The sequence below is a fragment of the Nerophis lumbriciformis genome, linkage group LG01, assembly GCF_033978685.3.
Source record: "Nerophis lumbriciformis linkage group LG01, RoL_Nlum_v2.1, whole genome shotgun sequence".
In the NCBI taxonomy this organism is placed as follows: Eukaryota; Metazoa; Chordata; class Actinopteri; order Syngnathiformes; family Syngnathidae; genus Nerophis; species Nerophis lumbriciformis.
In genome coordinates this window covers 3,849,040-3,865,000 of record NC_084548.2, presented here as the reverse complement: position 1 = coordinate 3,865,000, position 15,961 = coordinate 3,849,040, and the positions used below count along the sequence as shown (strand labels likewise).

The following is a 15,961-nucleotide window of genomic DNA, read 5'->3' as shown; positions in this document are numbered from 1 at the left end:
TGTTAATAATTTCACACATAAATCGCTCTAGAGTATAAGTCGCATACCAAACTATGAAAAAAACTGCGATTTATAATCCGAAAAATACGGTAATGTTTTTTTTAGACCAGATATATATACAGTACAAGAGTTTGGACACACCTTCTCATTCAATGCGTTTTCTTTATTTACATGACTATTTACATTGTAGATTGTCACCAAAGGCATCAAAACTATGAATGAACACATTTGGAGTTATGTACTTAACAAAAAAAGGGGGAAATAACTGAAAACATGTTTTATATTCTAGTTTCTTCAAAATAGCCACCCTTTGCTCTAATTACTGCTTTGCACACTCTTGGCATTCTCTCCATGAGCTTCAAGAGGTAGTCACCTGAAATGGTTTTCACTTCACGGGTGTCGTAGTTCTGATGCCTTCAGTGACAATCTATAATGTAAATAGTCATGAAAATAAAATAAAAAAACACATTGAAATGAGAAGGTGTGTCCAAACTTTTGGCCTGTACTGTAAATTGTACTTTTATGCAATACTTTTCAAACAACTATTTTGAGAGCTTCCTCTGGGAGGCAATACTTCTGCTAGACTTATGTAAACAAAAATGTAGCATTGCACATTACATGCAAATACATAGTAATCTCTAACATTGAGATGAATAAAGTGCAAACTTAAAACTTCTGTCTTGAAAAAAAAAATACTTCTGTAAATAAAAATGTAGCATTGCACGTTACATGCAAATAAATAAACTCCTATAAATCACTAAAGATACCAATAATTAATAAATAATAAGACAAATCTGAAGCTTTATACACACATATAACACGAACTTACTGGATGTTCTGAGTTGTCAAGGGGAACATTATCACCAGACCTATGTAAGCGTCAATATATACCTTCATGTTGCAGAAAAAAGACCATATATTTTTTTAACCGATTTCCGAACTCTAAATGGGTGAATTTTGGCGAATTAAACGCCTTTCTAATATTCGCTCTCGGAGCGATGACGTCACAACGTGGCGTCACATCGGGAAGCAATCCGCCATTTTCTCAAACACCGAGTCAAATCAGCTGTTATTTTCCGTTTTTTTCGACTGTTTTCCGTACCTTGGAGACATCATGCCTCGTCGGTGTGTTGTCGGAGGGTGTAACAACACGAACAGGGACGGATTCAAGTTGCACCAGTGGCCCAAAGATGCCAAAGTGGCAAGAAATCGGACGTTTGTTCCGCACACTTTACCGACGAAAGCTATGCTACGACAGAGATGGCAAGAATGTGTGGATATCCTGCGACACTCAAAGCAGATGCATTTCCGACGATAAAGTCAAAGAAATCTGCCGCCAGACCCCCATTGAATCTGCCGGAGTGTGTGAGCAATTCAGGGACAAAGGACCTCGGTAGCACGGCAAGCAATGGCGGCAGTTTGTTCCCTCAGAGGAGCGAGCTAAACCCCCTATCGACCCTAGCTTCCCTGGCCTGCTGACATCAACTCCAAAACTGGACAGATCAGCTTTCAGGAAAAGAGCGTGGATGAGGGTATGTCTACAGAATATATTAATTGATGAAAATTGGGCTGTCTGCACTCTCAAAGTGCATGTTGTTGCCAAATGTATTTCATATGCTGTAAACCTAGTTCATAGTTGTTAGTTTCCTTTAATGCCAAACAAACACATACCAATCGTTGGTTAGAAGGCGATCGCCAAATTCGTCCTCGCTTTCTCCCGTGTCGCTGGCTGTCGTGTCGTTTTCGTCGGTTTCGCAAACCGATATTGTCCCGTTCAAACACAGGACATCTATTACACAAGACAAAAGACAAGGAATCAAACAGAGACAGAATTCAATTTGGACTCAATTGAGGAGAGATGGCGTCAACCTGTAACCTCTTACAGTGTCTTAGCACGCTCTGGCGAAGAAGGTTTTCGTCTCCTCTTTTAATTCAGATGTTCCATGTTCACGCACCAACATATGTCACAGCAGGAATTGGAGGTGTGTAAAAGAGTCATTGTTTTCGGTCGCTTGGAAGTCCAAGAAGCGGATTTCTCGGGCTTGGGCTATTCCTGGATCCAGCCGGGGCAGGTGTTGGAGGACAATGGATAACCCCTCCCGTCTCCTGTCCACAGCAACTTCAAGAGGGCAGCGGGTCGTAAATAGCGTTGACCAAATAGTTGGAAGAGAGTTTGGGAACCACTTCAAAGAGAGTTCGTTTAACACTTCAAAAGAGAGTTCCTCCGGGAGTTGAGCATATCCTGCCATCTGTCCGTGTTGAAATCACAGTGGCGTTTCGCGAGCCTTCCTCCTCTTGCCAGGCCTCCAAAGACAGCATCCGTAACACAACTTTTCTTTTGCGATAACCCACAAACAATTATTCCAACAGATATGGCTCAATAGCTTCGGTTTCTTCTTCAATTTCGTTTTCGCTACCTGCCTCCACACTACAACCATCCGTTTCAATACATGCGTAATCTGTTGAATCGCTTAAGCCGCTGAAATCCGAGTCCGAGTCCGAGCTAATGTCGCTATAGCTTGCTGTTCTATGCGCCATGTTTGTTTGTGTTGGCTTCACTATGTGACGTCACAGGTAAATGGACGGGTGTTTATAACGATGGTTAAAATCAGGCACTTTGAAGCTTTTTTTAGGGATATTGCGTGATGGGTAAAATTTTGAAAAAAACATCGAAAAATATAATAAGCCACTGGGAACTGATTTTTAATGGTTTTAACCATTCTGAAATTGTGATAATGTTCCCCTTTAACAGTTTTTCCTGTCCTTTTTTCCAATCGTGTCTTTGGGTCCGACATGGTAACAAGTGCCATTAGTAGTGTAGTAGTTCTCATAGTTAATGTTTATGCAGCTCAGTTCTCTTAAATCCCCCTTTTCCTGACCACAATGCATTAGGCTCCTCTCCCCAAGCAATTCGGACCAGTATTACTTTAAAGATGGGATTCTTGTTAGGTGTGAACCGGACTGAATTGTGTTGCAGAGCAACACGGGACAGATGGATGACCCACACAAACAATGGACCATGGTGTGCAGCAACCTGGCACTGATACAGGTAGTGTCCAGTACACATTGTGTAGACGTGGTTGAACGGTAGTAAAGTCATGTCATCGTTATATAGTCATTATTTTTGTTCTGATGAAACATTCACTTTCTGCAGGTACAAGCGACGGTTGTGGGCTTCCTTGCTGCTGTTGCAGCTGTGTGTTTAGGAGCCATTTCCAGAGGGGGCATTGAGTTGGACCAGGCAGCTGTTCTGTGTGCCAGCAGCATCTTCACCGCATTTGTTGCTGCTCTCTCTTTAGGTCAGTGACCCCCCTCGACCATTGTACAAACCCCGTTTCCATATGAGTTGGGAAATTGTGTTAGATGTAAATATAAACGGAACACAATGATTTGCAAATCCTTTTCAACCCATATTCAGTTGAATATGCTACAAAGACAACATATTTGATGTTCAAACTGATAAACATTTTTTTTTTGTTGCAAATAATCATTAACTTTAGAATTTGATGCCAGCAACACGTGACAAAGAAGTTGGGAAAGGTGGCAATAAATACTGATAAAGTTGAGGAATGCTCATCAAACACTTATTTGGAACATCCCACAGGTGAACAGGCAAATTGGGAACAGGTGGGTGCCATGATTGGGTATAAAAGTAGATTCCATGAAATGCTCAGTCATTCACAAACAAGGATGGGGCGAGGGTCGCCACTTTGTCAACAAATGCGTGAGCAAATTGTTGAACAGTTTAAGAAAAACCTTTCTCAACCAGCTATTGCAAGGAATTTAGGGATTTCACCATCTACGGTCCGTAATACCATCAAAGGATTCAGAGAATCTGGAGAAATCACTGCATGTAAGCAGCTAAGCCCGTGACTTTCGATCCCTCAGGCTGTACTGCATCAACAAGCGACATCAGTGTGTAAAGGATATCACCACATGGGCTCAGGAACACTTCAGAAACCCACTGTCAGTAACTACAGTTGGTCGCTACATCTGTAAGTGCAAGTTAAAACTCTCCTATGCAAGGCGGAAACCGTTTATCAACAACACCCAGAAACGCCGTCGGCTTCGCTGGGCCTGAGCTCATCTAAGATGGACTGATACAAAGTGGAAAAGTGTTCTGTGGTCTGACGAGTCCACATTTCAAATTTTTTTTGGAAACTGTGGACGTCGTGTCCTCCGGACCAAAGAGGAAAAAAACCATGCGGATTGTTATAGGCGCAAAGTTGAAAAGCCAGCATCTGTGATGGTATGGGGGTGTATTAGTGCCCAAGACATAGGTAACTTACACATCTGTGAAGGCGCCATTAATGCTGAAAGGTACATACAGGTTTTGGAGCAACATATGTTGCCATCCAAGCAACGTTACCATGGACGCCCCTGCTTATTTCAGCAAGACAATGCCAAGCTACGTTTTACATTAACGTGGCTTCATAGTAAAAGAGTGCGGGTACTAGACTGGCCTGCCTGTAGTCCAGACCTGTCTCCCATTGAAAATGTGTGGCGCATTATGAAGCCTAAAATAGCACAACGGAGACCCCCGAACTGTTGAACAACTTAAGCTGTACATCAAGCAAGAATGGGAAAGAATTCCACCTGAGAAGCTTCAAAAATGTGTCTCCTCAGTTCCCAAACGTTTACTGAGTGTTGTTAAAAGGAAAGGCCATGTAACACAGTGGTGAACATGCCCTTTCCCAACTACTTTGGCACGTGTTGCAGCCATGAATTTTTAAGTTAATTATTATTTGCAAAAAAAAATAAAGTTTATGAGTTTAAACATCAAATATTTTGTCTTTGTAGTGCATTCAATTGAATATGGGTTGAAAAGGATTTGCAAATCATTGTATTTCGTTTATATTTACATCTAACACAATTTCCCAACTCATATGGAAACGGGGTTTGTACAAAACAAAGCAAAAAAAGAGCAGTTTGGATTGTCCGTTTAATTCCTTTTGGTGTGATCCCTTTTTCAGGCTTGTTGATGGTTGGAGTAATCATCGGCTCAAGGAAAGTAGGAATCAACCCGGACAATGTGGCCACCCCCATAGCCGCCAGTTTGGGTGATCTGATCACCCTGTCCCTGCTCGCCGGAGTCAGCACCACCCTTTATGAACACATAGGTGAGGATAAACATCTACAGTACAGGCCAAACGTTTGGACACACCTTCTCATTTCAATGTGTTTTCTTTATTTTCATGACTACTTACACTTTTTATTTTTTATTTTATTTTATTAAGGATCCCCATTAGTCTACACCGCAGTGGAGACTATTCTTCCTGGGGTCCAGGCAAAAAAACATCACACAATCACAAAACAAAACATTAAAATGCAGTACAACATGATCAAATAATACAATGTTATAATACAAAAATTGCAACAACAAAGAACCAAAAAACAACAACAATATCTTCGAGTTTACATAGTAATGTTCATACCAAAGATAAAAAGAGCAATATAAAAATAGATATATATGTTTTTGCAAAAATAAAACTGTCAGGTTCAAACACCGATGACATCTATTAAACAGACAAGAAGCAAGGAATTAAACAGAGACAGGATTCAATTTAGCTCAATAAGGAGAAACGTCCGGGCTGTACTCTTTGTTCAGTCTTCCACCACGCTCTGACAAGAGAATTCCACGACTCCTCTTTTATTTGGACTTCGCCTGATTTACATAGCATCAGCTGTTTCCAAAGGGAGAGGGGGTCGTAAACAGCCGTCGCCCTTGGTCACAAAACAGTTCAAAGAAAATACGCCTGGAACTTGCGGCAGGTCCTGCTTCCTCTCTGCTTTGTAGATCTCGGGTGAAGACAAGATCTTCCTGTGGATTACAATAGATCAAAGAAACCGACACATTCATGTCGCTTCCCATCCTACACAGTGGAGTTATACAAGCCTTTTGCTTGGTAAGATCAAAGACAGCTTTTGTCTCCTCGCCGGGAACTCATGGATACACTTATTCTGACAAAAACAAAGAACCAATGGTCTAAAATATACACATTAGTGTACCAAAGACAAACAATAAGTGACGAAAAAGTACCATCCATCCATTTTCTACTGCTTGTCCCATAATCAATAAAATAGTCAATAATCAATAAAACCAGTCATGACATTAGGTACAATCTAGAATAATCTCTTTCTGCAATACTTCTCCTCTTAGTCTATTCTTCAAACCCACTTGATTGATACCAGATATTGTGGAAGTCGATTCCAGTAAGTGATTGTAGATTGTAGATTGTCACATCAAACCTCTTGAAGCTCAACGAGAGAATGCCAAGAGTGTGCAAAGCAGTAATCAGAGCAAAAGGGTGGCTATTTTGAAGAAACTAAAATATAAAACAGCTTTTTATGTGTTTATTCATCGTTTTGATGCCTTCAGTGATGTAAATAGTCATGCAAATAAAGAAAATGCATTAAATGAGAAGGTGTGTCCAAACTTTTGGCCTGTACTGTAGCCTGATTTTCCAAAATAAAAACCCATATTTTAAGTGATGATCATGACTGTTGTGATCCTGGTGACACAAGATGGCAGCAAAACCCAAGTGGACGACTTACAATAACTGCATTCCTGTCTTAGCATCCAAAGAACTCACTTTTGATAATCGTAGTGCAGTAAATATTATTTTAAAAATAATACAAAAATATTTTTTTTTACACATTGATATTATAAACCCCGCAGATCACGCACAATGGGGTGACTAAGCGTATGTGCCTTGTGCAGAGACAAAGTGCCCCGTGGCGTGTTGTGTTAGTGCTGGGCAGTAAGTACTTAGTACCAAATCCAGACAGATGTAAGGACGTTTGTAAATGTATGTTTTAATTTTGTAAAAATTTAGCACATTTTTTTAACAATAGATTTCCCTTGAAATATGCATCAAATTAAATTATATATATTTTTTTTTTAAAAAGAGAAAAAAACTACAAAAATTGTTTTAAATAAATAAAGTGTGAAACAATTTTGTAATTTGAGGGCTCATTATTAAATTCTGCTTAGGGCCCAAATTTAGCCAAGGAAAATCCCATAAAGTGTTTCAGGAATATGACATTTTTCAACCTTTTTTTTTTTGTATACTGGAGTAAATAAATAATACATCGCCGTTGATAAATATTCGTAAAATGGCTGTAACTCATAAATAAATTTAATATTTTGGTGAAAGCCCTTAAATTAAAGCTAAAAGTCTCCACTTGAGTCACGTATATTATTTCAACTCCAATACACTATAGTTGTGTGTATACTGTACAGTATATATCAAAAAATGTTCACACTTACCTGTATTATGTACAATATTTTTTGTAATATCATGTATAATTCATTTCATAATATAAGCTGTTTTTGTTCCACAGATGTTAAGAAAATATGTAAATGTATGTTTTAATTTTGTAAAATTTAGCAACTTTTTTTAACAATAGATTTCCCTTGAAACATGCATCAAATTAAATTATATATATATATATATATATATATATATATATGCATCAAATTAAATTATATATATATATATATATATATATATATATATATATATATATATATATATATATATATATATATATATATATATATATATATATATATAATTTAATTTGATGCATGTCTCAAGGGAAATCTATTGTTAAAAAAATATCATGTATAATTCATTTCATAAATTAAGCTGTTTTTGTTCCGCAGATGTTAAGAAAATATGTAAATTTATGTTTTAATTTTGTAAAATTTAGCAAATTTTTCTAACAATAGATTTCCCTTGAAACATGCATCAAATTAAATTATTATATATATTTCTTTTTTTCTTTTTTCTTTTTTCTTTAAACTACAAAAATTGTTTTAAATAAATAAAGTGTGAAACAATATTGTAATTTATGGGCTCGTAATTAAATTCTGCTTAGGGCCCAAATTTAGCAAAGGAAAATCCCATAAAGTGTTGCCACAGATTCAGGAATATGACATTTTTCAACATTTTTTTTGTATACTGTAGTAAATAAATAATACATCACTGTTGATAAATATTCATAAAATGGCTGTAATTCATAAACAAATTATATATTTTGGTGAAAGCCCTTAAATTAAAGCTAAAAGTCTCCACTTGAGTCACGTATATTATTTCAACTCCAATACACTATAGTTGTGTGTATACTGTACAGTATATATCCAAAAATGTACACACTTACCTGTATTATGTACAATATTTTTTGTAATATCATGTATAATTCATTTCATAATATAAGCTGTTTTTGTTCCACAGATGTTAAGAAAATATGTAAATTTATGTTTTAATTTTGTAAAATTTAGCAACTTAAATTAAATTATATATATATATATATATATATATATATATATATATATATATATATATATATATATGTATATATATATATATATATATATATGTATATATATATATATATATATATAATTTAATTTGATGCATGTTTCAAGGGAAATCTATTGTTAAAAAAATATCATGTATAATTCATTTCATAAATTAAGCTGTTTTTGTTCCGCAGATGTTAAGAAAATATGTAAATTTATGTTTTAATTTTGTAAAATTTAGCAAATTTTTCTAACAATAGATTTCCCTTGAAACATGCATCAAATTAAATTATTATATATATTTCTTATTTTTTTTATTTTTTATTTTTTTTCTTTAAACTACAAAAATTGTTTTAAATAAATAAAATGTGAAACAATATTGTAATTTGAGGGCTCATAATTAAATTCTGCTTAGGGCCCAAATTTAGCCAAGGAAAATCCCATAAAGTGTTGGCACAGATTCAGGAATATGACATTTTTCAACCTTTTTTTTGTATATTGTACGTTTGTAGTAAATAAATAATACATCACTGTTGATAAATATTAATAAAATGGCTGTAATTCATAAATAAAGTATATATTTTGGTGAAAGCCCTTAAATTAAAGCTAAAAGTCTCCACTTGAGTCACGTATATTCTGTCAACTCCAATACACTATAGTTGTGTGTATACTGTACAGTATATATCCAAAAATGTACACACTTACCTGTATTATGTACAATATTTTTTGTAATATCATGTATAATTCATTTCATAATATAAGCTGTTTTTGTTCCACAGATGTTAAGAAAATATGTACATTTATGTTTTAATTTTGTAAAATTTAGCAATTTTTTTTTTAACAATAGATTTCCCTTGAAACATGCATCAAATTAAATTATTATATATATATATATATATATATATTTATTTATTTATTTTTTTTTTTAAACTACAAACATTGTTTTAAATAAATAAAGTGTGAGACAATATTGTAATTTGAGGGCTCATAATTAAATTCTGCTTAGGGCCCAAATTTAGCCAAGGAAAATCCCATAAATTGTTGGCACAGATTCAGGAATATGACATTTTTCAACCTTTTTTTTTGTATATTGTACGTTTGTAGTAAATAAATAATACATCACTGTTGATAAATATTCATAAAATGGCTGTAATTCATAAACAAATTATATATTTTGGTGAAAGCCCTTAAATTAAAGCTAAAAGTCTCCACCTGAGTCACGTCTATTATTTAAACTCCAATACACTATAGTTGTGTGTATACTGTACAGTATATATCCAAAAATGTACACACTTACCTGTATTATGTACAATATTTTTTGTAATATCATGTATAATTAATTTCATAATATAAGCTGTTTTCGTTCTACAGATGTTAAGAAAATATGTAAATGTATGTTTTAATTTTGTAAAATTTAGCACATTTTCTTAACAATAGATTTCCCTTGAAAAATGCATCAAATTAAATTCACTTTTTAGAATTAAAAAAAAAAAAACTACAACAATGGTTTTAAATAAATAAGAAAGTTTGGAACAATTTTGTCATTTGAGAGATCATAATTAAATTCTGCTTAGGGCCCAAATTTAGCCAAGGAAAATCCCATAAAGTGTTGGCACAGATTCAGGAATATGACATTTAAAAAAACAAAAAATGGTATACTATAGTAAATAAATCATACATCACTGTTGATAAATATTAATAAAATGGCTGTAATTCATAAATAAATATAATATTTTGGTGAAAGCCCTTAAATTGAAGCTAAAAATCTCCACTTGAGTCATGTCTATTATTTCAACTCCAATACACTATAGTTGAAAATGTACACACTTACTTGTATTATGTACAATATTTTTGTAATATCATGTATAATTCATTTCATAACATAAGCTGTTTTTGTTCCACAGATGTTAAGAAAATATGTAAATTTATGTTTTAATTTTGTAAAATTTAGCAACAATAGATTTCCCTTGAAACATGCATCAAATTCACTGTTTATTTAAAAAAAAGAAGAAAAAAAAAAAAGAAAAAAATGTTTTAAATAAATAAAAAAGTATGGAACCATTTTGTAATTTGGGGGCTCATAATTAAATTCTACTTAGGGCCTAAATTTAGCCAAGGAAAATCCCATAAAGTTTTGGAAAATATTCAGGAATATGACATTTGTCAACATTTTTTTGTATACTGTAGTTAATAAATAATACATCACTTTTGATAAATATTCATAAAATGGCTGTAATTCATAAATACATTTAATATTTTGGTGAAAGCCTTTAAATTAAAGCTAAACGTCTACACTTGAGTCACGTCTATTCTGTCAACTCCAATACACTATAGTTGTGTGTATACTGTACAGTATATATCCAAAAATGTACACACTTACCTGTATTATGTACAATATTTTTTGTAATATCATGTATAATTCATTTCATAATATAAGCTGTTTTTGTTCCACAGATGTTAAGAAAATATGTAAATTTATGTTTTAATTTTGTAAAATTTAGCAAATTTTTTTAACAATAGATTTCCCTTGAAACATGCATCAAATTAAATTATATATATATATATATATATATATATATATATATATATATATATATATATATATATATATATATTTTTTTTTTTTTTTTTTTTAAACTACAAAAATTGTTTTAAATAAATAAAGTGTGAAAAAATATTGTAATTTGAGGGCTCATAATTAAATTCTGTTTAGGGCCCAAATTTAGCCAAGGAAAATCCCATAAAGTGTTGCTACAGATTCAGGAATATGACATTTTTCAACCTTTTTTTGTATATTGTACGTTTGTAGTAAATAAATAATATATCACTGTTGATAAATATTAATAAAATGGCTGTAATTCATAAATAAAGTATATATTTTGGTGAAAGCCCTTAAATTAAAGCTAAAAGTCTACACTTGAGTCACATCTATTCTGTCAACTCCAATACACTATAGTTGTGTGTATACTGTACAGTATATATCCAAAAATGTACACACTTACCTGTATTATGTACAATATTTTTTGTAATATCATGTATAATTCATTTCATAATATAAGCTGTTTTCGTTCCACAGATGTTAAAAAAATATGTAAATTTATGTTTTAATTTTGTAAAATGTAGCAACTTTTTTTAACAATAGATTTCCCTTGAAACATGCATCAAATTAAATTCACTTTTTATAAAAAAATAAAAAAAAAATACACAAATTGTTTTAAATAAATAAGAAAGTTTGGAACAATTTTGCAATTTGAGAGATCATAATTAAATTCTACTTAGGGCCCACATTTAGCCAAGGAAAATCCCATAAAGTGTTGGCACAGATTCAGGAATATGACATTTTTCAACCTTTTTTTTGTATACTGTAGTAAATAAATAATACATCACTGTTGATAAATATTCATAAAATGGCTGTAATTCATAAATAAATTATATATTTTGGTGAAAGCCCTTCAATTAAAGCTAAAAGTCTACACTTGAGTCACGTCTATTATTTCAACTCCAATACGCTCTAGTTGTGTGTATACTGTACAGTATATATCCAAAAATGTACACACTTACCTGTATTATGTACAATATTTTTTGTAATATCATGTATAATTCATTTCATAATATAAGCTGTTTTTGTTCCACAGTTGTTAAGAAAATATGTAAATGTATGTTTTAATTTTGTAAAATTTAGCAATTTTTTTTTAACAATAGATTTCCCTTGAAACATGCATCAAATTAAATGATTATATATATTTCTTATTTTTTATTTTTATTTTTTTTATTTTTCTTTAAACTACAAAAATTGTTTTAAATAAATAAAGTGTGAGACAATATTGTAATTTGAGGGTTCATAATTAAATTCTGCTTAGGGCCCAAATATAGCCAAGGAAAATCCCATAAAGTGTTGGCACAGATTCAGGAATATGACATTTTTCAACCTTTTTTTTTGTATATTGTACATTTGTAGTAAATAAATAATACATCACTGTTGATAAATATTAATAAAATGGCTGTAATTCATAAAAAAATATAATATTTTGGTGAAAGCCCTTAAATTAAAGCTAAAAGTCTCCACTTGAGTCACGTATATTATTTCAACTCCAATACACTATAGTTGTGTGTATACTGTACAGTATATATCCAAAAATGTACACACTTACTAGTATTATGTACAATATTTTTGTAATATCATGTATAATTAATTTCATAATATAAGCTGTTTTCGTTCCACAGATGTTAAGAAAATATGTAAATCTATGTTTTAATTTTGTAAAATTTAGCACATTTTTTTAACAATAGATTTTCCTTGAAACATGCATCAAATTAAATTCACTTTTTATTAAAAAAAAAAAAAAATACAAAAATTGTTTTAAATAAATAAGAAAGTTTGGAACAATTTTGCAATTTGAGAGATCATAATTAAATTCTACTTAGGGCCCACATTTAGCCAAGGAAAATCCCATAAAGTGTTGGCACAGATTCAGGAATATGACATTTTTCAACCTTTTTTTTGTATACTGTTGTAAATAAATGATACATCACTGTTGATAAATATTCATAAAATGGCTGTAATTCATAAATCAATTATATATTTTGGTGAAAGCCCTTCAATTAAAGCTAAAAGTCTCCACTTGAGTCACGTCTATTATTTCAACTCCAATACACTATAGTTGTGTGTATACTGTACAGTATATATCCAAAAATGTACACACTTACTTGTATTATGTACAATATTTGTGTAATATCATGTATAATTAATTTCATAACATAAGCTGTTTTTGTTCCACAGATGTTAAGAAAATATGTAAATTTATGTTTTAATTTTGTAAAATTTAGCACATTTTTTTTTAACAATAGATTTCCCTTGAAACATGCATCAAATTCACTATTTATTAAAAAAAACACATTTAACTGTATTATGTACAATATTTTTTGTACTATCATGTATAATTCATTTCATAACATAAGCTGTTTTTGTTCCACAGATACCTGGTACCTTTCCCCCCTGGTGTGTGTGGTCTTCCTGGCCCTGATTCCGCTGTGGGTGGTGGTGGCCCGACGGAACCCTCAGAGCAAAGAGGTTCTTTATTCAGGGTGGCAGCCGGTTTTAGTCGCCATGTGTATTAGCAGGTATATGCACACGCACTCTTGTGGATGCGATTCAGTGTCATAGCAGTTTAGAAGAAGCCATACAGGCTTAGAATGGCATAAAGATATTTCTTCTTCTGTACATCCATTATGGATAAGATCCCACATGTTTGTAATTGCTACCATTCTGCTCGTTTCCAGCCTTGGAGGCTTGATACTGGACAAGACGGTCAGTAATCCCAACTTCCAGGGGATGGCTGTTTTCACACCAGTTATAAATGGTAAGATGATTGAAGTCAAAAACACATTCAATCTATCATATATTGTCAAGGAACAATAGTGTATTTTATAACATAGGGAGTCCACATAGGGGTTTGTTTTTGTTTTGTTTTTATTCCCCCCTCAATTTTTCCCCACATTTAAATACACATAAACATTTTAATGTTGTTTAAAAATAGCACCGACATGGCCACCCTACTCATTGTATAGGATATGAATGAATAAAAATTAAAACATGACTACAATTGGCTACATTTGGGACCAAATTAATTGGAAACACAATTATGTACAGGATATATAAGTAGGGGGTCAGTTTGGGGGTCCTTGGCCAGGAAAACATTGAAAACCCCTGCTATAGAAATGAAACTTGGATATAAATTAGTGCCAGCGTTTTTTAGTGAGTGTGTGGCACACTCACTGGCTGTATTGACACTGCACTTACACGGTGTTGCTGTCTCATCATGGCACCATCTGCTGCATTAAAAAGTCCCTACATTTGACCTGCAAAAGTTTTTTTTTCAAACAAACAACTATGCAGATGGAATATGCAATTGTGGCTTTTCACCCAGTCCAACGAATGCTGGCCCAGTCACATAATATGTGCGGCTTCTGCACGCACACACACGTGACTGCAACGCATACTTGACCAACAGCGATACAGGTTACACTGAGGGTACCCTTATAAATAACTTTAACACTGTTCGAAATATACGCCACACTGTGAACCCACACCAAACAAGAATGACAAACACATTTCGGGAGAACATCCGCACCGTAACACCACATAAACACAACAAAACAAATACCCGGAATCCCATGCAGCCCTAACTCTTCCGGGCTACCCTTTAAGGCACGCCCCCAAGACTGTGGTCCGGTTGGACTACAAGATATAATGACTGATGAACAACTTTGTTCGATAATGAAGGTTGCCTCAGCTCAAAGCCTGAACTAGCATCCAAGAAAAGATGGCAGGTATCTGGCTTGGGCACATCAGATTAGATCAGTGTGTTGCAAACTGAGCAGTTTAAAGTCCTGAATGGTTGGTTTATTCATTGTTGTGTTATTTTCTAATTTATTAGCCTGTGGAAAAAGTTATTGTTGATTTTTACCTCAGAAGGCTGCAAATAGAAAAGAGGCATTCAATTTGTATTTAAATTATATTTTATATGCCATTGATATTTTTTAATTATTATTATTATTTGAAACTCGATTTTGCATGTCACTATAAAGTTATATAAGCCTTGCTTGTTCAATATTCAATGCAAAACTTGTTTGGGTCCCTATTAAAAGGTTAATTTGTTCAACCTTGGCCCACGGCTTTGTTCAGTTTTAAATTTTGGCCCACTCTGTATTTGAGTTTGACACCCCTGTTATATATTCTCAATGGAATATTTAAAGTTTTGGTCATATTGCAGTCTCTTATGTGTGACTGCCATCTTCTGTTCACACTTATCCTTACACTATGTACCAAATAAAATTGCTTCAAGGTCGGTAAGCACAACCAGAATTATTCTGTACATTAGGCGCAACGGGTTATAAGGCGCACTGTCGAGTTTTGAGAAAATTCAAGGATTTTAAGTGCGCCTTATAGTCCGAAAAATGTCCATGTTTCATTTCAAACGTATTGTCCCTTGTTTTTAGGATGCTTGCTGAAATGTAAGGTACTTGCTGTACCGTATTTTTCTGACTATAAGTCGCATTTTTTTTCATAGTTTGGCCAGGGGTGCGACTTATACTCAGGAGCGACTTATGTGTGAAATGATTAACACATTAGCGTAAAATATCAAATAATATTATTTATCTCATTCACGTAAGAGACTAGACGCAGTGTTTCCCACACATTCATTTATTTGTGCCACGAAAGAATTACGTCCGCCACAAATGGATTTTTCGGCTTTTGACTCGCTCGACCGCTCATAAAAGCAATGGGACTGTCTGTGAATGTTGCTTGTAGTTACAACTCCGGTGCAGTAGGTGGCGGTAGCCTACTATGCATTGTAACTCCGCCAATAGCACTTAATTCACCTGGTGGGCCAGAAGAAGAAGAAGAAGAAGAGGGACGGACGGACGGACGGACGGACGGGATCAAAATACGAGGGTAATATAGGTTATAAGTAGATAGGTTATAGCTGCATCGCTCGCGGTTCGTCATATATTTAACGTTAATCCGCGATTTCACCGAGCGTTTCACTGACGGTGAGCAGCCTGACGCTGCTTCATTAACACCGCCGCTGTTTGACTTCGGGGGCCGGGGCAGACGCACGTAGTAACAGTCACGTGTTTTCATACCGACGA

General features: G+C 33.7%; 1 protein-coding gene across 1 annotated transcript in view; it reads left to right on the top strand.

The window, feature by feature from the left end:
- Nucleotides 1-15,961, top strand: part of LOC133615303 (solute carrier family 41 member 1-like) — a 70,528-nt gene that overhangs the window by 42,562 nt on the left and 12,005 nt on the right. The window contains exons 4-8 of the mRNA XM_072912939.1: nt 2,978-3,049; nt 3,155-3,299; nt 4,974-5,120; nt 13,285-13,429; nt 13,589-13,668. Of these exons, the coding sequence (XP_072769040.1) occupies nt 2,978-3,049; nt 3,155-3,299; nt 4,974-5,120; nt 13,285-13,429; nt 13,589-13,668 (589 nt within the window). The remainder of the gene's footprint in view (nt 1-2,977; nt 3,050-3,154; nt 3,300-4,973; nt 5,121-13,284; nt 13,430-13,588; nt 13,669-15,961) is intronic.